The sequence below is a fragment of the Talpa europaea genome (genome assembly GCF_964194135.1).
Source record: "Talpa europaea genome assembly, chromosome: 14".
Classification (NCBI taxonomy): domain Eukaryota; kingdom Metazoa; phylum Chordata; class Mammalia; order Eulipotyphla; family Talpidae; genus Talpa; species Talpa europaea.
Window position 1 is genome coordinate 14,228,852 of NC_140082.1, and position 21,857 is coordinate 14,250,708.

Sequence of the window (21,857 nt, forward strand, 5' to 3'; positions counted from 1 at the left end):
CCCTCAGCAGGGTATTTCAGTCAGTCTGCCTGTTCTGCTCCCCACTCTGTCTCTGGTGAATCCTCTCACCCTCCCGCGAATCTGGCCTGTACACCGTTCTTATATAAATAAATAAATCTTTAAAAAAAAATAGCTGATTTATGGAGATTGTATAAGGCTTTCACCCACCTTATACTATTTAATTTTGACAACAGCTGTGAATGGGTTACCAATCCAATTTTACAAAAGTGAAAAAGAACCATAAAGATAGCCTAATTTTGCTTCTTGCCTGCAGAGAAGATAGTTTGTAAGGAACACATTTTAGTTAACATTACAGACAAAAAAAAAAAAAATTTTTTTTTTTTTCAGTTTTCTCAGTTGCTAACAGAGAAAGGGAACTATCACTGCTAGTCTAATTTCACAAGCGAAGAGTGAAGCCCCAAGAAAGTAGGCCCATTTAAAGAAATGTCGGTTTTGCTGCCCTGCAGAGAAAAAAAAACTTCCATCTCTCACTCCACGCCCATGTATCATTTCACATCAACCCTAGGCGGTCCTACGGGGCAGAAACTGGGGATCGTGATGATCCTGCAGACCAGACTCACACTGAGCTCCCCTCACCAGCATGTGTTTCTCTCCTTACTCAGAATCGGGAAATGAAATTTGTATGTCTGTGCCCCTGCTGGCCACAGCCTCGGGCCCAAGTACGAGGCTAGACGGAGACGTTCGCCATCTCATTTCACTCAACCAAACTCGCACTTCCCCTTCCCGTACAGGCCAGGGAAGGTTATGCCATTTCAGTGAATTCGTTCGTCGCCCTCAGCTCAATCAAAAGCAACCATGGCCAGGTGCCCACTAACACAGCGACGCGTACCCTCGCTGATTTCTAACCACCTTAGAGAGGGCCCATTTTCGAAAGAAAAAGAACAAACCCTAAAGAAGTCAGCTTTGTCCACGATCCTCCTACTAGTGAAAAGGAGCGGAGGTGTGCGTCTACACCGCCAGGCGCGCCTGACTCAATCCCACTGCCGAAGCCCCAGGGTTCTCCGCCCGAGCGGAACGCGCTCCCGGGGCACAACCCACGGCGGACCCCAGCCCCCCAGCCCCCCAGCCCGGGCACCACCGCCTCCCCAGAGGAGCCGTCGGGCGGGGGTCCGGCTCCCAGCGCCGCCAGCGCCGCCGGCCGGACCCGCCCCGCCCCGCCCCGCCCCGCCCCTGCAGCGCGCGTGGGAACGCGGCGTCCTCCCCGGGCTGCCCGCGCCGACCGCCTGCGCGCACAGGCCGGGGCTTCCGCTGGCCCCGCCGCGGCCCCCCCGGCGCCCCCGCCGCCTCGTGTCCGCTCCCGCCTCCCCGCCTGCGGGCTCGCGCGGGGGCCGACCCCCGGGCAGCGCGCCGCGGGGCTGCGCTTTCCCGCCCGGCACCGCCGCGGGCACCTCACATCCGGGCGCGCAGCGGCGAGGGCGGCGCCGGGGCCCGGGTGCGCGGAGGGAGTTATTAAGGGGGAGGGGGTCGGGGAGGAGGGGCGAGGGCCGGGCCGCGGTTACGGCGGCTGAGGAGAGACAGCCCGGGCGGGTGGGGGGGGCGAGAGCGAAGGCCGCGCGGAGCAGCGCTCGGACCGGCGCGGGCGCGGGGAGGGCGGCGGCGGCCGAGGCGAAGGGCCGCCGGGCGGCGGAGGCACCCAGTAAGGGCTCGGCGGCGGGCGCGGCGAGGTCCGGGGCGCCGCGCGCCGGGGCCCGCGGGGAGGGAAGGGGCGCGGGCGCGCTGCCCCCGGGGTCGCGTGCGTGAGCGCGAGCGCCGGGGCGCGCGCGGGGGGCGGGCAGGGGCGGGAGGCCAGCGGGGCGGCCGGCGGGCAGCGGGCGGGCGGGCGGGCTGGCGGGGCCCGAGCCGCCGGGCCGGGGCGGACGGCGGCGGGCCTGCGCCGGCTCCAGCTCAGAGCGCCCGGGCCGGGGGATTCGGCCTCCCCGCTCCCTCCGGCCCGCCTCCCTCCGTGAGTACCGTCCCCGCCCTTCTTTCGAAGGAGGCCGCTGGGCCGGGGCCTGCGCGAGAGGCCGGGGGTTGGGGTCGCGGCCCCGGGAAGGCGAGTTTCCGAGCTGAAGCCGGCGCTCGCCCCTCCCTTGCCACGGGCGCTCCTGACATGGCCACAGGTGCGGCCGGCCGGGCGAGGGGCGCGCCGACCCTGTCCGCAGCCCCCGGCCCCCGGATAACAAGGGGCAGCTGGCGCCGTCCATTGGCAAGTGACAGGCACTTTACCACACACAGCTCGACTTCCCGGATCCCCAGCCCCAAACCAGGCTCCTGCCTGCCCCCACGGCGAGAAACTTCCCCGCGACTGCCTGATCAGCCCCCAAGGGTGGAAGCCACTTATCTTAGTTTCTTTTTGTATTAAAACTGCTTGAAGATTGTACCCTGATTTGGGCACTTTCTACTTTTTCCTTACCCTGTTGATGCCTAGAATACTTCCTTTACTAGAAGGGAAAGCCTAATGCCAGTGGTTTTACTTCAAAGTGGGTTCTGGTTTATATAGCATAGTTGTTGGGTGAGGGTTTGGTTTTCAAAGCTAGTCATTTTAAGAGAAAAATTTCAGTTTCTTGATCAAGACTTCTGAAAAATATACTCTTACCGGTGACAGTTTTGTGCTGATCTATCTTCCAGGTGCAAAGAACTGTAGACCACGGAGCCATGGATAAGAGAAGTGTGGGTGAAACAGAAAATGGAGATGCTTTCCTTGACCTGAAGAAGCAACTGGCCTCCAAATCCCCCCATCGCTATACAAAAGTAGGCCTTGTTACTATGAAATAGTGTTTCTTTATAGGTAGGGAGGTTAGTAACATTGTGTAGGCATTTCATTAGTGTTATCTAAAATGGTAATCTCGTTCTTACTATAAGGACTAAGTACTAAACGAGATTTACTGAAGTAGTGCTTTAAACTTTTTTCTCTCAGTAAACAGCCAGAGTTTAAACCAGAAGTAGCTTTCAGGTAAAGGGTTAGGTTCAGATACCAAAGGAGTTTGTGAATTTTGTACCAACACAAGTTCTGTCCAATTCTGTAATTGATAGGTTATTGACTTACATGCTGTAGAGTAAGAATTCCAGCCCTGGAATGCCTCCTATACATTGACATTTCCTTGAGAGATGAACTCCCCAAGGAAAGTTCGTGGGTGTGGATATAGTAACCAGATTTTAATTTTTTTTTTTTAACTTTCTATTACAAATTGGATATGGACTCACAAAAACAAGATTTCAGTCATATTTTCCTGAGCTAAAAACCTATGAATTTTAAACTTCTCAACTAGATCTCTTTTTTCCCTGGGGAGGAGTAGGTCCAATTCAGCTGCACCATGGTATATTTATTGAAGCTGTCACTTCAGGATCCTGTTGGCTACTAGATGTTTTTGAAGAGGTTGACAAGAATCTGAGCTGTGAATTTGAGTCCCTGAAATGTGTTGGGCTGGAATATCTAAAGGTGCTTGGAACTGTTGACAGGGAAGGATTATATTCTCATTGGGCCGGTGTCTATACTCCTGCATATGGATCCAATCAAGGACCCTCATGTGGTTACTGTCCCTGGCTTTCCAGGATACTGATTGGTTAATATTTTAAAGCCAGTCTTTTTTTTGTTTGTTTGTTTCCTGGTGCCTCTATTCTTGCCTACTTATAATGTATCAAATGTAATGCTTATTTTTAGCATTAAAAAAAATTGAAGGAGGGGAGATGTTTCCAGGTATAACAGGAGTCTTGGTTAATCACCGTCTTATACATTGTTTTGACATAAGAGAATGTGAGTTGATAAAAACCATTTTACTTCATTCAAATGTGGTCTTCATTCAAATGTAGGCCCTCTCAAACCTGAAAGTGCTTGAGTAGTGTTTTACGACTTAAATTCATTACCTAAAGTGTTAACAGGTGAATTCTGAATGAGAAAAGCTTATCAAATTGAAAGGAAACTAATTTGAACTACTTTTATAAGCCAGTATTTTTTGAATAAAAGTTTTGACTGGTAGTCTATTTTTAGAGTCCAGGCAGAGGCTTTTGAGTCACTTTCACTCACTGATGTGCAATGTATTTTATCTTCAGATGTATTCATCTTTATGCTAAAGTCTTTTAGAAAGGTATTATTGATCCCCCTTAGGACAAAACTTACAGTAAAGATTAAGAAGCTCAGTATTGCTCTTTTTGACAGTTCAGCTTTAGAATTCTACCATACTTAAATGTGCCTTATAAAAATGGTTAATAAAAATTTTTAAGTTAATGACAATGGACCTTAGAGGTAATGGTCTTATCTACCAAATTTAGTTGGAAACAGATTTATTTTTTACTCAAGAGGATTTAGTTAATAGCAGTTTTAGTATTGTGTTTAGGCAGTGTTAGAGTAGTGCTTCCATATGTATTTCTTTATATACTTTAGTGACTTTATGTGGACCTGAGGCAAACTAAGCCTTCCTCCTTTTGAGCATTATAATAAATGGCCCGTTTCATGTCTCAAATACTATTCAGCCATTTTACTCCTTAGCTGCATAGTGAGATCAAACTATTGGAATAAAAGTTTATGCTACTTCAAGTTCATGAGCTAGAAAGTTTAGAAGTAGTAGAAGAAAACATTTCTCAGTCATCTTTATAGATGCTGTATCTTGTGAAAACTTTTGTAAATGTAGGACATGCACTACAAGGTCAAAATAAACCACACTGGCCAAATGAGAGGACTTCTTGATCTTTGACCCTTTCTAGTTTAGCATTCAGTTATTTTATGAGATTACATTAATAGTGTGTTCAGAATTGGAGGTTTCCCCCCCCCACAAAGGTCCAGATGTTTGGCTAAGCGCTGGGTAATACACCAGGGTCTCCCCATGTGTTAGGACATCTTTTAGTCCAGCTTGCTTCTCAAACATTGATGTATCTGGGAATCACCTATGAATCTTGGTAAATTGTGAATTCTGATTGATAGGTTGGGGTGTGCTTAAAAATTCAGGTTTTCAGCTCCCAGTTAGTACCCTTGCTGGTCCACTGACCATCCTAAAGCTTTAGTCTTCCTTGGAGAACTTGATATATGGTATTGATGTTGTCAAGCAACTCAAATCCATAGTTACACAGTGTTCAGATGGTGTCCCATGTGCTTCCATTAGCATCAGGGAACTCAAGGTGAAGTCATACTGGGCACGTTCAATCCCAGAACCTCAATGGTAACTAATTGGGATGGCTATAAGTGGGTTTATTTTATGCACCTGTTGTCCTGAGGGTCTTGCTCCCTTAATTTATAAAACCCGTCAGATCCATTTTGCTAGGCCAGATTCCTAAGGTCAAAAGTTACGGTTTGGTGGTAGTTTTTTTTTTTTTAAGATTGATTTATTTATACAAGCACTAGGTACAGTCAGAAGCACGGGAGGGTGAGAAAACTCACCAGAGCCAGAGCGGGGAACAGAATAGGCAGACCAATGAAATACACTGCTGAGGGGAGCAGCGAGCGAGGCAGGAGAGGTCCGCACACGCCATGTGGGACCCTCGACGGTGGCCGGGGATCGAACCGGCACTGCAGAGGCTGCAGGCAGCTTGGCAGCCCAGCTCTTAAACGCTGCGCCACCAGGGAGGCCCTTGGTCGTATTTAAATGTGCTTTTATGAAAGGAGTGGTTTATGTTGAAGGATCTTTGGAGTTAATTGAGTAAGGTCTCACTATAAAGTCATAGATTAAAAAGTGGTTTAAACAGTGGTTCTCAAAGTGTGGTCTCCAAATTAGCCTTTAGAAATACAAAAATCCCATCTCAGGCATTTAATCAGGAACTCTGGCTAAGACCCAGACATTAGCATTTAAAGACATTTAGGAGGCCTCTCTGGCACAGGGGGTGAAGTCTCAGCACTATGAAGTTATTGGCAGCCACTACAAAATGAGTTTGATCCTTGGCCAGGAAGCTAGTCCACATGGAGTGCAGACCTCTCCTGTGTAGCCTGCTGCTCCCCTCAGCAGTGTATTTCAGTCAATCCGCCTGTTTTGTTCTCCACTCTCTCTGGTGAATCCTCTTGCCCCCTCCCCCCACCCCTACCCTGGCACCCCTGGCCTCCCAGTTCTTGTATGCATAAATAAAATAAATCTTTTTTTAAGGAAAAAAAAGATGTTCAGGGAATTGTGACTGATTCAGTTTGATAACCAGTGGCTTAGGAAACGAGAGAGGCAGTGATGCTTATTACAGGAAAACCTTTAGAACCATTCCACTTCTTCTTACCTTCATCAGAGGTCCTTGGTAAATGCTTTGGATTGTCCCACTATTCCATGTTTTTTCTTCAGGTGAGCAACCTGGTCTTTTTAAGTCACGGAGTATACATATTTTATGCTGCTGCTCTTTTGCTCCTTAGACATAAACTAAAACTAAAAGCAGAGGACACTCAGAACATTCAGCCGATGCTGACCAATATTAATCATGCATGTTAAATCTACAACCTAAAAAGTAGATGTTGAATTATCTGAGTTTAATTTCATAAGTAATTTTCATTAACTTCACTAGTTATGAATTGGCAGCATTTTAATCAGTGTCGTCAGTGATTTTTAAAGGTAGTCACCTTAATTTGTGATTTGATGGGCCATTTGGTCACAGTGGTACAGCCTGTTTAAGTTTTTGTTTGTTTTGAAACCATAAAGGAAATAGACAAGCAACTGAAGTGACTGATTTGAGTAACCTTCTACCCCCCAGGAAGAAAAATCAGTTAAGAGACTTGAAGTCAAGCCTCTTGGAATAAAGTAACTGACTTAAATTTTAGGTTGAAGTCAGTAATCAGAAGACTCATTTTTATTATAAAAAGATCTCGTTTGATATCTTTTTTTTTAAAGATTTATATATATATATTTAAAGATATATTTATTTTTATACACGAACTGGGGTACAGGCCAGATGCGCGGGAGGGTGAGAGGATTCACCAGAGACAGAACGGGCAACAGAACAGGCAGACTGAAGAAATACACTGCTGAGGGGAGCAGCGGGCAAGACTGGAGAGTTCTACTCGCCATGTGGGTTGCTCCAGGACCGGCAGGGGTCGAACCGGCACTGCAGAGGCTGTGGACAGCTTCACAGCGCTGTGCTCAACCGCCTGTGCCACCAGGGAAGCCTTCATTTGATATCTCTTTTTTTTTTTAATACAATAGTTATGGTACAGGCTAGAGGCATGGGAGGGTGAGAGAATTCGCCAGAGATAGAGCACAGAACAGAACAAGCAGACAGACCAAAAGCACTGCTGAGGGGAGCGGCAGGAGAGGTCTTCCACTCCATGTGGGTATCTCCCCGGCCAGCCAGGAATTGAACCCGCACTGCGGAGGCTGCGGACAGCTTCACAGTGCTGCGCTTTACCTGCTGGGCCACCTGGGAGGCCCTGGTATCTTTTTAAAGATTTATTTTATTTATTTATACAAGAGCTGGGGCGCAGGCCAGAGATGTGGGGGGGTGAGAGGATTCACCAGAGACAGAGCAGGGAACAGAACAGGCAGACTGACTGAAGTACCCTGCTCAGGGGAGCAGCGGGCAAGTCAGGAGTCTGCTGCGCCATGTGGGTCACCTCCCTGGCTGGGGATTGAACTCGTGCTGCAGTGTCTGCAGATTGCTTCATAGGTTGCATCTTAACCCCTTGCACCACCAGGGAAGCCCCTTTTTAAGTATAAACTGACCTGAGTAGGTGGCATTTCAGTAACACTTAAATATAAAATTCTTAAGCTAGTGTAAAGGTAGGGATGCCTCTTTATATTTGGGAAGGCAGAATTATGGTATGAAAAATTATTATACAATCTCAATGGTTCCACTAATATCCAGAAAACCCAGCTCCCTGGATGTTCTTAGAGCTGGTTGGTAATACCATAGATAGTCTCTTTTGACTACTTATTTCAGTTGTAAATCATCTTGAAACATTGGGGTTTAAGACTATTGCCCCTCTCCTACTCACTTATGGTGGCAGCTTCTAGCCAGATAAGGAGCCAATCTTTTCATTACTGGATTCTTTAACATAGAAATCTGTAGGCAGGCCTTTGATTCAGGTGATGGTGTAACAAGGGGAGGGAATCCTTAGGGGAATCCTGCCTAAGGGAGTGACAGTTTGGCTCAGGGTTCCCCAGTGATCCCATTGACCAGGGACAGACCCAACACATTGACAGAGCTTCTGGGAAGAGGTTATGTACCTTCCCTTGTCCGCTCAAGAGAAGCATTGGAGAAGAGAGGCTAAGAGCCCTAGTGTCTGGCTTTTTAATCTTTGTGACCTTGGGCCATATACTTAGCTTCTCTGGCTCTCATTCTTCTCCTCTATAAAATGTGGGTAGAATAGAATCAAACTCATAAGATTTTTTTTTTAAGATTTATTTTATTATGCATACGAGAGCTGGGATGTAGGCCAGAGGTGCAGGGAGGGGGTGGTGGTAAAAGGATTCACCAGAGACAGAGTAGAGAGCAGAAGAGGTGAATCTACTGAAATACACTGTGAAGGGAGCAGCGGGTGAGACAGGAGAGGTCTGCTGTGCCATGTGGGTCAGCTCCCTAGCCAGGGATAGAACTCATGCTGCAGTGGCTGTGGATAGCTTCACAGTGCTGAGACTTAACCCCTTGCACCACCAGGGAGGCCCCAAACTCATAGGATTTTTGTGGAGAAAAATGCATGTCAAGTACTTACGGAAAAGTGATAATGCTAAAACTGCCTATGATATAATAAGGGTAGGGGAAGGTACTCAAAATAACTCCTTTAGATACCAACTTTAGAGCAAGATGAATATGAAATCAGAAAGTCTTTTGAAGATATAATGCAGTCACCCTAAAAATGATTTTCTTGTTTTCCTTTGAGTATTTACCTACCTGCGTAATTACTGTTTTACATTGTTTTATCAGTTGTATAAATACATTAAAAAGACAAAGTTTATTGCACTGGTCAGATCAACAGAAAAACATGCTTTTCTGCCTTTTCCAATTACCATTTTCTTAGTTTCAAATAAATTAATAGAAGGAGGTCTTTGCATCAAATCAGCCACTGTCAGAAGCTTGGGTCAATCAAGGTGCTAAGTCTTACCAACTCTGCAGGATACACTTTAAATCCTGACTTGTAAAAACTGTTCTAAATGTGCCCCTTTAGCAACAAACTCATGAATGGTGGGGGGAAATGGTAGAATGTATACCATGCACCCCTCATGTCCCTGTAGCCAGTTCATTGTTGCCCTGGCTACCATCTATGGATGCCATTATTTCATTGTGACTTAGTAGAACCTTTCTGCTCTTTCACAAAAGTTGTTACAGAGATGAAATATCAGGTCGATTCAGCAACTATATGAGAGCCTAGTGGGCCAAGCTCAGTGCTAGTAGGCATATGGAGGGTGGTGACTAGAAGAGACTGTCAAAGGCAGACCCAACCCGGGGCTTCCCTGGTGGCAAAAGGGTTAAAGATAGAGCTATCAAGCTATCACCAGCCACTGCAGCACAAGTTGGATCCCTGGCCTGCCTGCTTCTGCATGGATTTCTGCTAACAGAGATGATGAGGATTTTACCCCTGTTGTTTAAAACTTATACTAGATTCATTTACTTTCTAATTTAAATTTGTTTACTAAAAGCGAGTGTCCATATTAGTGGTTCTAAAATAGATTGTTTTGGGAGGCTTAACAAAATTTCATTAAGATAGGCTGCTAAAGGAGGCACATACTAGATGCTGAATAAATATTTGCTGAGTGAATGTCAAAAAAAAAAAGGGCTTAGTCCTAAAATTAAGAAAATGTGTTTATACTTACTTGGGTGTGTGAGTCTGAGGCAATTAGCAGCTTGTTCTTGCTTGATCAGGTTTTAGTAACCTGTGTGAAAAGTAAGTTCTCAGAATTGACTTTTCACTCCAGTTCAGGGTGAACACTTTGCAAGTTTTTCTTGTTTTTTTTTTTTTTTAGCCAAAGGAACTGAAGGTTTTCTTTGAAAATACCTCAAAGGGGTTCCTTTCCAGGAATAACTACCATTAAGGACTCTTGATGAGGTGACAAGTTCAAGAACACGTCTCTTGAGAGACCGGAGAACCTTTAAGACATAGACAAGAGTCATCTGTCTACACTGGACACTGGAAAACATTCTGGTACACAGAAAGTGTTCTGTGGACAACTGTGAAAAGAGCAAAGTTTGTATTGACTTAGCTCAGTCTCTCTTCCCTACACTTTAAGTGAAGGGGTCCTCTCAGACTTCTACATAATCTTACCCATTTGAGGATATTGGGAGGTAACAGATTTAGCTCTCTAAACCCTATGAGGATCTTTCTCATTTTCCCTTAACTCCAGGTGGAATGTTGGGCCACATTTTGAGAAACATTATCAGTTTAAAACACTACTTCTTAACCTCTTTAAGGTCCTAGAGATCTTTTGAAGGTATGAACAAAACACTCAAATGCATAATTTTGTATGGCTTCAGAAAATCTTGTAGTCCTTCAGGTCTTAAAATTGGTTTAAGGAGCCTGCTGTCAGCCACAATATGTATTAGTTTTACCTAGATGTTTAAAGTTATTTCCAGCAGCTTTTGCAATCCAGGAATTGTTTTGTTTTTGGTTGCCCTGTTCTCAGATTATTAAAGACAAAAATATCTCTTCATCTTCTATAGACAGGTAGGCTGTGTTTTAGACATTGCACTTGGTCAGAAGTGTACCCTGAAACAATGGTGCTGCTACCTTGGTTAGTGAAACTGTTCACTGCTCTAACTTGTACTGTTTTAGGCCTGTCAAGTTTCTGCAATCTCTTGAGCATTTATTCACACCCAGAATATACTAAGCACATAAAATCAACAAAGAAAGCTGGAATAATATGGAAGGTAAAGTTAAAGCCTTTGTACCAACCTGAGTGGCTCTTTCGTATCTGAGGGTAGTTGGCAATCATCCTTCTATAAATTAGAGCAAGAACACTGTAAGAAGAGTTATTAAGCAAAACATTAGCCTTTGGTAACTAATTCTTTTAATTTACTTTCTAAATTTTTTAAAATAATTTTGAAGTTCACCCTTCTAAAGTGTACTATTTAGTAGTGTTTAGAAAATTCACCAAGTTGTTCACCCAGCTTTTATCAAATTCTAGATTATTTTCACCATCCCAAAAAGAAACCCTGGACCTTTTTGCAGTGACTCCCCATTATTCCCTTCCCACAACCCCAGTAACTGTTGTCCTGCCTTCTGTGTCTATGGATTTACCTATCTGAACCCTAAATATAAAGATCATAATATGTGGCCTTGTGTGCCTGGCTTTTCACTTAACAGGGTTTTCAAGGTTCGTGTTGTAGCATCTACCAGTAATTTATTCTTGTTTATGGTCTGGAGGGTTTATGTTTACAGCAGAATGCCAAGTACTGATTGGTAAATATGGAGAGATATCTAGAATCTAAAAATCAAGATTGATTTTGGCAGGAATCATTAACAGTAATAAATTTAGGAGGAAATTTTTAGGAAGAGCAGAATATTTGGATAGTTTTAAAGTCTCTCCCCACAGATGACATGCTAATTTAAAATGGGAAAGTAGTAATTAAACAGTAGAGAAACTGGAGAACACCTTGACCAAGTGGTGAGAGTTAACACCACTAATAAGGGTCAGATGTACATCATGGGTATCCAGAGGTGAGGATTTGAGAAAGACACAATATCTCTTAAGTTAGTATTCTGTTCCAGGGATGCATGGTCTCAATCGTGAGGAAACAGCCAACAAACCCAAAATGGATAATGTTCTCTTTAAAAAAAAAGAAAAAAAGAAAAAGGTTTTATTCTTTAGGAATGTCAGTGTCAAAAGAAAGATAAAAGTGGTGGAAATTTCCATATTAGAGACCAAGGAGACATGGCAATCACTATCTGATTCTAGACTGGATCCTGTGTTGAAGGCTACAAAAAGTAACATGAAGGACATGACTGGGTCAGTTGACAAAACTGGGTTCTGCAGGGATGGATTAGGTAGATGTTCTTGATAACTGCTTGTATAAATCAGCCTTCATAGGAGCTCAACAGACACTTCTCCAAAGAAGACATACAGATAAACAACAGACAAATGAAAATATGTTCAGCATTTCTTATATTGTGGAAATGCAAATTAAAATAATGAGCTATTCCTTCACACATTTGACATTGGCTGTTATGAAAAAGACAATAGGTATTGACAAGAAAAGGAAACCCTTGTATACTCTTGGTAAAGATGTAAATTGGTATAGCTGTTACAGAAAACAATACGTAGATTCCTCAAAAAACTAAGAATACATATGCCATATGATCCAGCGATGCTACTTCTGGGTATTTATCCAAAGAACATGAAAACTAATTTAAAGAGATGTATGCCAGGATGTGGAATATATACACAGTAGACTACTACTCAGCTGTAAAATATGAAATCCTGACATTTGCAGTAACATGGATGGATCTATAGGATGTTACACTAAGTGAAATAGGTCTATGCTAAGTGAAATAAGTCAGAAAGAGAGGAACAAATACCATATCATTTCACTCATGCGGTAGACAAAGAAAACAAATGAAGGAAAAACAAATTCTGAGTCCATAAGAACAAAACAGTGATTGCCAGAAGTGAAGGGGTGACGGGGAGATAGATTAAAGGGGTTGTATGGTGATGATGGTGATGTAAAATTAGATTTGGTGGCAAGCTTAATGCAGCATATACAGATGTTGACTTATAAGACTGTACATCTGAAACCTATATGTTATAAATTAATGTTACTTAAATAAACAGCCAAAGATCTGATAGCCCTTCTTAACCAGGTTGTGCAGAAGTAAGGTAGTGTGGCCTAAGGCATCTGTTGTATTTCATTGGTTCATTTCTGTACATCAAAAGTGATAACTGGTCAAGTACCATCCTTAGGAAAATGGGGAAATAGTCACTCAAATCATTTCATTATCTCAGGGGACCAGGTAAGAGGCTGTAAAAGAATGCCCTTATTCTAAGAAAACAAGCACTGAAATATTTAGGGTTGTAAAAGACCATGAGTTCCACAATTTACTTTTAAATGATTTAGAAAATAGAAAGTTACATATAAAGCCCAAATACTAAACCTAATGAAGGAAATGTTAACTACAGGTAATTCAAGGTAAATGGTATGTGTTTTTAGTACCTTTTTTCTTGTAGTTTTACTATCCATTAAAAAAACACAAAACTATCCTCTTATTAATTGGCATCTAAAGCATTTAAGAGTAGTAATATGGGCTAGAGATTTTATGTAAGTGTCCATGCCTAAATGAGCATTCAGTACTGTGGAATATAACTGTTATTGGACAGTGGTTTATGAAAGTGCATTTAAGCAAGAAACAGATTATTATTAAGTTATTTGCTAATTCTATTTGAGCTTCTTGTAAAAAGCTTTGATCTGATTCCAATTCTTTCTGGAATAAGTAAAGTTATAAATAAGAACTGTGTGAAATGCTTAAGGTAGACACTCAACTACTGAGAACAAAAAAGAAATTGAAAGAGTGTGGCTTGAGAAATGCTATTCAAAAATTACCATTTGATTTATCTTTCCAGGAGGAACTTTTGGATATAAAAGAACGCCCTCATTCCAAGCAGAGGCCTTCATGCCTTTCTGAAAAATACGACAGGTATTGGGGAGAGGATGAATAAGGGGTATTTTTAATCAACGGTTATACCACACCTGGTAAAATAAGACTTGTATTGTTCTGGAAATTTTTGGTGAAATTATGAGTAGGAAGATTTGAGGGGTAATGATATTAGGCTTCTGCATAAATATGTTGCATACAAGCTATAGACATCACTAAATAGCATCTCACTTCATTGTCTCTCAGTTTCATTATTAATTAGCTTTAAACCTTCAACTCAGAGATTTGAGCTGCAAGGGATTAAGGACAGCTACACCAACTCAGCTAAACCTTTCAATTAACTGATGAAACTAAAACTAGAAAACAACTTGGTTATGGTACATAATCAGAAAGAAGAGTTAAGACTTGAACCCAAGAATCCTCACCAGGTTCTTGTCTACCATTGGTGTTTTTTTTTTTTTTTTTTTAAAGATGTATTTATTTATTTATACAAGAGCCGGGGTACAGTCCAGATGTACGGGAGGGTGAGAGGATTCACCAGAGACAGAGCAGGGAACAGAACAGGCAGATTGACGAAATACACTGTTGAGGGGAGCAGCGGGCAAATCAGGAGAGGTCTGCTGGGCCATGTGGGTTGCTCCGAGGCCAGCAGGGATCGAATCGGCACTGCAGAGGCTGTGGACAGCTTCACAGCACTGTGCTCAACCGCCTGCACCACAAGGGAGGCCCCTACCATTGGTTTTTTAAACTTTGTTTTGAGGGTCCTTCTTCAAGGACCTGGACCCAGTAGACTGATTGATAGGCTTTGACCCTTTTATCTTTGCTCCTCACCCCAAATGAAAGAACCATTCAGACTATCCTTTTTGCATCTTGGGCTCTTTCATAAGAGGTAAAAGACTTTGGTTTGAGAAGATTATAGCTTAAAATGATTTTAAAATTCTCTTACAGTGACCCAGTGTTGAACTTAAGATTTTTTTTTTTTAAAGATTTATTTTTATTTATTTATACAAGCACTGGGTACAGTCAGAAGCGCGGGAGGGTGAGAGAACTCACCAGAGCCAGAGCGGGGAGCAGAGCAGGCAGAAGGACTGAGGTACACTGCTGAGGGGAGCAGCAGGCGGCAGGAGAGGTCCACGCGCCATGCGGGACCCTCCTCCGGTGGCCGGGGAGCAGCCAGGGATCGAACCAGCGCCACAGAGTCCGCGGGCAGCTTCGCAACCCAGCGCTCAACCGCTGCACCACTGGGGAGGCCCCTGAACTTAAGATTTTAAGGTCACTTCTTAAATATCAAGATAGATGGTTAATACTTGCCCACAAGTTTAACAAAAAATGCATTTATTCTGTTTAATTTCCTAGTTGTATAGGATATGTGGTAGCATGTGTCAGATGCTATCAAATACTCTCTTCGTGGAGGATTAGTCTGTGGAAAGAAGCAGTCAAATACGTGTGAGAATTTATCATTACCATCAAAAATAGGCTCAGAAGGATAATTACAGAATATAGTGCTAGTGTGACCTTTTCTGATCAGGGGTTGGGGAAATTCTTTTTGCAGAATACTAAAGGGTATAGTTTAGTACCTCGTCCAGGATGTCCAGAGGTGGAAAAATAGTGAGAATTTGGTCATAAATCACTGGACTCCAAAACTTCTGCTGTGCACAATGTACCATTTGCCACTCAATCGTTGGAGAGAGAGTAACAAAATAAAACTCAGTTGACACATTTTAGGCTCTTAAGAGCTATTCTGCTTGGGGAAAAACTGAGACTATAGAAATTTTGGAAAAATAGTAAGGATTCCAGGACCTACTTCTGGTGAGAGGATTAAGGGTTTTTTTGGTTTTTGACTTTTCTTCCTTTGTACTAATCTGAAGTAAACTGAGTAATCAATATTTATGAGGCCTCTTCTTTGTGTGGAACAGGCATAGTTATTGTAATCCATTTGTGTCCTGAGATTTGTGGTCTGAATGTTTCATTGATGCACAGACCACTGGTTTTCAAGTGACTGTTGGTGTTATGTGAACAACAAAATATTACTGAATATTTTGCTGTCATCTTAAAAGATATAACCATTCTGATGGCAGCCATACAGTTTTATATTGGAAAGGTGTTTTCATAACTTACTTACCTGAAGAGGTTTAGAAATTAGACTATGTATTTATTTCATGAGTGCAAATGCTAACTGTTGGTATTAATTAACCTACAGTGATGGTGTCTGGGACCCTGAGAAGTGGCATGCTTCTCTCTACCCAGCCTCGGGGCGGAGCTCACCAGTGGAAAGTCTGAAGAAAGAGTTGGATACAGACCGCCCTTCCTTGGTGCGCAAGATTGTAGGTGAGCACACAAGTTACTCAGGAGTGGAAGCAGCGATACTGGAGACGACACACTTATGTTACTGCTTCATTTTTAGCTCTGAGAATTTTATGTATTGGGGAAAATGTCATTATCAGGAAGCTGATTTAAAAATTGGATTTTCCTGATTAGCAGAGTAAAATCATAACCTTCCAGTGGCAAGTAGATTATATTAGGCTACATGTTTTTAAATATCAAATAGTGATATGTTTCACGGATATGGATGACAGGGTTAGATGTGGTTAACCTGTGCTGGAAATCTGAATATGCTTAGTCTGATTTGTGAGACTAGTCCTCTGGGATAAACAAATCAATTTACTAATTCTTCATCATGAGTTACGATAGGATTTATATAGATTTGAAACAGGAATAAAGTTTGATCTTTCACATCTTTACCCTCTTAAACTAGAAAAGATACATATCTTAAGAGCAAAATGAAGACCTAGTAATATAAAAAGCCAGTCAAGGAACTTGTTGCAAGAGAATCTCCTTTTGAGAGGAAGACCCATCATAAAACAAACTTGGAACTGAACAAAGAAGATAGGAGTAATTCTAGTTAGACTGTGAAGAAAGGTCATCGTTCGGTCAGCATATTTAGTAGTGTCCCTTGAACAGTTCATTCTAACAGAATCATTAAAGATGTGCACAGAGACTTGATTAAAACAATGAAAATTTAGAAACAGCCTAAATGTCCAACAGAGAAATAAGTTGAGTAAACTTAGGTACAACCATATGTTAGGAGTATTACAGTGTTCCACTGCATTGTAGCTGTGATTATCAAGTCAAAGAAAACTATTGTGTCTTGTTGTAGGAACTCTTTCTGGTGAGGTGATTCTAGGAGGATTTTCTCACTTGGACTTTTCTTTCATTTTCTGGTCTCTTTATGAAGAATTTTTTTTTTCTGATGGCATGTTTATTTTTTAAAAAATCATTGAGCTACAATTGACATTGAATAGACTGCAGATAAAGTGTTTCATTTGATGTTTTGACATTTTTACATGCTTTTGACACCATTACCACAATCAAAGTAATAAGTACTTCTGTCCTCCCCAGTTCTCTAGTTAACCCCTATGAGTCCCTCCCTTAAAATCCTCCTCACGCTTTATTCTAGGCAAGCACTGATTTGCTTTCTGTCACTATAGATTAGTTTACATTTCCCAGAATTTTATATAAATGGAATTATATAGATGTCCTCTTTAGGTAGATTCTTTCTTTCAAAATAGTTATTTTAAGTTTCATCCATATTTTGGGTTATTATAGTTTATTCCTTTTTATTGCCTAGTAATAATCCATTGTATGAATTTGCCAGTTTATCCATTTATCTATTGATGAACATTTGGGTTGTTTCCAGTTTTTTACTATTAATTAAAACTGCTATGAACTTTAATGTACAAGTCTCTATATGAAAATATGCTTTCTTTTCTCTTTGGTAAGTACCTGATTACAATTACTAGGTCCTATAGTAGGTATATGTTTAACATTTTGAGAAATTGCCAACCTGTTTTCCAAAGTGGTTACACCATTTTACATTTCCACCAGCAGTGTGTGAGAATTCTACTTGCTCCATATCCTCGCCAGCACTTGGAATGGTCAGTTTTTTTTTTTTTTATTTTAGCCATTCTAATAGGTGTGTAGTGGTATCATACACATTATGGTTTAATTTGCATTTTCCTAATGACTAATGATGTTGAGTATCGTTTCATGTGCTTATTTGCCATCCATAAATCTTCTTTGGTGAAGTGTCTGTTCAAACCATTTGTCCTTTTGTTTTTAATTGGATTGTTTGTGTTAAGTTTTAAAGTTATATACTAGATACAGATTCTTTATCAAATATATGCTTTAATGTACTTTCTCCCCATCTAAAGCTTGTTTTTGTATTCTCTGAACAATATCTTTCAAAGAGCAGAAGTTTTAAATTGATTGTAAAGCCCAATTTATCATTTTTCTTCAAATGGATTATGCTCTTGGTTTTGTGCATATGAAAACTTGCTTAACCCAATGTCATAAAGATTTTCTCCTAAATTTTTCTTCTAGAAGTATTATGGTTTTAGGCTTTGTTACATTTTACAGCTGTAATTTATTTTGAATTAATTTTTGTATAATGTACTAGGCATGGATTCAGGTTTGTGGGGGTTGTTTTTTTCATGTGGATATCCAATTGTTCAATACCATTTGTTGAAGAGACACTTTAACTTTTTAAGTAGTTATTTTTTTTCAAATGCTGACACCTACTATAGTTCTTAGTTGACAAAACATTTGCTAATAATTACATAGATAACGACTTAGTCAAAATAAAGGGATTGCGGAGACTAATCCTGGAAAATAATTTATTATAAAGTACATTTAGTGTTCCAAAGAGAAAAAGTAAAAGGCTCTGTCTTATTTAAATATTTAATATACGTGTTAATTCTATCTGTTTTAGTGATGACTCTTTCCAATACTTCCACTACCACCAGTCATGGACATAAGAAAGGGAAAATGCCCTTGTTGGTTTAATTTTTCTCTTTTTGGCATCTTTCCAGATCCACGAGAGCGTGTGAAAGAAGATGACTTAGATGTTGTTCTCAGCCCACAGAGACGAAGCTTTGGAGGGGGCTGCCACGTAACAGCTGCTGTTAGCTCCCGGCGCTCAGGAAGCCCTTTGGAGAAAGACAGTGATGGACTTCGCCTGCTTGGTGGAAGGAGGATTGGCAGTGGAAGGATAATCTCTGCTCGGACCTTTGAGAAGGATCATCGGCTTAGTGATAAGGATCTACGGGACTTGAGGGACAGAGACCGAGAGAGGGACTATAAGGACAAGCGTTTCAGGGTTTGTCTTCTAGATCCTTTGTTGCCTCATGTGTTTAGAACTCATCATTCACTTTGTACCAGTTTAATTCTGAGATTGGAATAAACAACCCCCTCTTATTTTAAATCAGATATAGAAGCATAGAGATGGTTGGGGGCTGGATGGAAGTTCAAGTCTAACTTAGTATCTACAGTTCACTACTGAGCATTATTTAATTTGTCCAGACCTTAATAGAGGTAGAAATGCCATAACTGGACTCTTTTAATCTTACTATGTACTTTTCCAGAGGGAGTTTGGGGATAGTAAGCGTGTCTTTGGTGAACGTAGAAGAAATGATTCCTATACAGAAGAAGAACCAGAATGGTTCTCAGCTGGACCCACAAGTCAGTCTGAAACCATTGAGCTAACTGGCTTTGATGATAAGATACTGGAAGAAGATCATAAGGGGAGAAAGAGAACAAGGCGACGGACAGCTTCTGTGAAGGAAGGTCAGTGAAAACTTTGGGAGGGAAATTTACTGTTCTTAAATGAGATCTGCTTATCATTGTCTTATTTGTACATTTAGAAATGGAAACCACTGTTTAGGAAATGGCAGGTTTTTACTTTTGCAGCCAGATTTTGAAACTGCTTCCTAAGTGTGAATTCAGCAGGTGCAGATTATACTGTCTTCTTAACTTGTCTGCCTGCAGTGCTAAACAGAAAAATCTCACATTACCCTGTAAGAGCATTATGTACATAAAAGGGTTCCCTAGAGAGAAGAATGTGATAGAGATAAGGAGAGGTCTTTTATTGAATATTTACATACTAGGCACAGCGGTACCTCAATAATCCTACTTCCTTCTCCTAATGACCCTGTGAGGTAGGTATTTTTATGTCTCTTGTAGATTAGCAAATGGCACGCATGGGACTTAAGTGACTTCTCTGTGGACACTGAGGAAGTAAGTAGTAAAGTTGAGAGTTGACAGGATGCTTTTGAACTTCAGAGCCCACTTTCTTCACCGTGGTATTGGATCTTCCTCTGGCAGTTGTTTGTGAGTTGGCTTCTCCCAAGCTTTTCTCAGCTGTGATAAAATCTCCCTTGCTAAACAGAAAGGCCAGCGCTAATTTGTAAGAGGTGCCTGGTGGAGAGTGGGGACCCATTAATTAGGACAATGGCCTGGCCCTGAGATGGGCAGCCCTAAACTGATGGTCTTGAAAGAAGCACTGCAGGCCCTAGTGAAGACCCCATGTGGGCTAGCCTGGATTTGTGTGTTGGGGCTGTTGCTTAGAAGGATAGTTTCTGATTAAACTTTTTGTTTTTTCCTACTTTTTTTTTAAAAATATTTATTTATTTATGCATACAAGAACTGGGGTACAAGCCAGAGGTACAAGGGGTGAGAGGATTCACCAGAGACAGTGGGGAACAAAACAGGTGGATCGATTGAAATACACTGCAGAGGGGAGCAGTGGGTGAGGCAGGAGAGGTTTGCTATGCCATGTGGGTATCTCCCTGGTCGGGGATCGAACTCGTGCTGCAGTGGCTGCGGACAGCTTCATAGGTTGCATCTTAACCCCTTGCACCACCAAGGAGGCCCTCTAATTAAACTCTTAATAGGTGGGCCCGTTTCATTTTAATTTGAAGACAGTCCATTTAACATGGAATATCAAATGTACACATGAGAGCTCCACCTTTCATGGACCCTTATTCAGTAAATCCTAGTTCCTTCTGGCCTTTAGGTTTAGTTGAAAAAAATCTTTTGGCAGATATTGCACAACAAAATGGGAAAGTAATCTTAATACTTGTATTTAATCTGTGCCACCTTAAAATTACAAGGCTACAGTGTATGAGCAGAAACAAGCTTATTTAGATGGAAAAGAAAAATCACATTACTTGTCTTTTTTGGCGCATTCTTGAAAATACGGTAGACATTACCATTATCTTTGTACTCTTACACATTCTTCACTATGGTGATAGAGGAAATTAAGGAGTAGTTGGGAGACTGCTATTAAATTGTCTGTGAGCTGTGCCCTTGTCTCATTCATGACTAAGCTAAAGCAGCACCAGCAAGTACGGTCTTTTCACCTAATGATAAAGGTCAGGCTTCTGGTGAGAAAAGCATGTCTTGGGTTTTGTTGGGTTTTTTGACTACTACAAAAGTTTATTTAACAAAAAATTTCAATAAGAAAATGTATATGATCCATTTTTTTTACATTATAGTGAAAAAGTTGCTGTGGAGAAGGGGTTATGTGGAGGCAATTGTTTTCTCTAGTAAACACAGCCACTGTTGGTAGCTGTCCCGCGGTTTCTAACATGATGAGACTATTTCTTCGTATTCTAGTATTGATGTGTTGCCCACCAGTGGCCATCTCCACACATTCATCTATCACAAGAGTCAAAGGAATCAAATGCCCACTGTATTCTTGGACGGCTGCCACCATTTAATTTCTTTTTACATGATATTTTTTTTTTTTTTTTAATTTTTTTTTTTTCTTTTTTTTTTTATAGAGGCATGTTTTTATTTATTTGTTCGTTTGTTTCGTTTATACATGCACTGGGTACAGTCAGAAGCGCGGGAGGGTGAGAGAATTCACCAGAGCCAGAGCGGGGAGCAGAGCAGGCAGAAGGACCGAAGCACACTGCTGAGGGGAGCAGCGGGCGGCAGGAGAGGTCTGCGCGCCATGTGGGACCCTCCTATGGTGGCCAGGGAGCAGCCGGGAATCGAACCGGCGCCGCAGAGGCTGCGGGCAGCTTCGCAACCCAGCGCTCAACCGCTGCGCCACCGGGGAGGCCCCTGCCACCATTTAATTTCAATGATAACTTTTGTCCTTACATTTTTTTCAACTTGGGGAGGGTAAGGTTTGCTCACGGGCTAGTTGGCAAGCTCAAAGATGCCTCCAGATTAAATTCATGGCCTCTTTCCCTATGTGTTTGTTTTAACTGAGATGAAATTTGAATTTCATCCATTTGTTTATAAACAAGGGAAGCCAAAGGAGCGAGGTATTTGCTGGTGGCACCTCCTCACCTTACAGATAACAAAAGAGAGACAGACCTGGAAAGACGAACAACTTGAGACCCTGTAACACAGGTTTCATGGCAGAACCTCAAGTAGAATGGAGGTCCTGACTCATTTACCTCATTAGTTAATTGCAAATAGTCCCTAGCCTGTACTCACTGCTGTTTTTAAGATAAACAGGTGTTCTGTGGTTTCATCTTGGCTGCAAGAATGAAAGGAGGGGGAGCGACGATGAGCGCCCTTTAGTCCATTT

At 42.0% G+C, this 21,857-nt stretch overlaps 1 protein-coding gene across 2 annotated transcripts in view; it reads left to right on the plus strand.

Annotated features, from left to right (window-relative positions):
- Positions 1-2,655: 2,655 nt before the first annotated feature.
- EIF4ENIF1 (eukaryotic translation initiation factor 4E nuclear import factor 1) overlaps positions 2,656-21,857 on the plus strand; it is a gene marked incomplete at both ends in the record, with an annotated part of 41,992 nt that continues 22,790 nt past the window's right edge. The window contains 5 exons of one of the 2 annotated variants that reach the window (XM_084253615.1): positions 2,656-2,751; positions 13,446-13,519; positions 15,678-15,805; positions 18,346-18,632; positions 18,898-19,099. In XM_084253615.1, the coding sequence (XP_084109741.1) occupies positions 2,656-2,751; positions 13,446-13,519; positions 15,678-15,805; positions 18,346-18,632; positions 18,898-19,099 (787 nt within the window). The remainder of the gene's footprint in view (positions 2,752-13,445; positions 13,520-15,677; positions 15,806-18,345; positions 18,633-18,897; positions 19,100-21,857) is intronic. The other variant, XM_084253616.1, reaches the window with a different exon arrangement.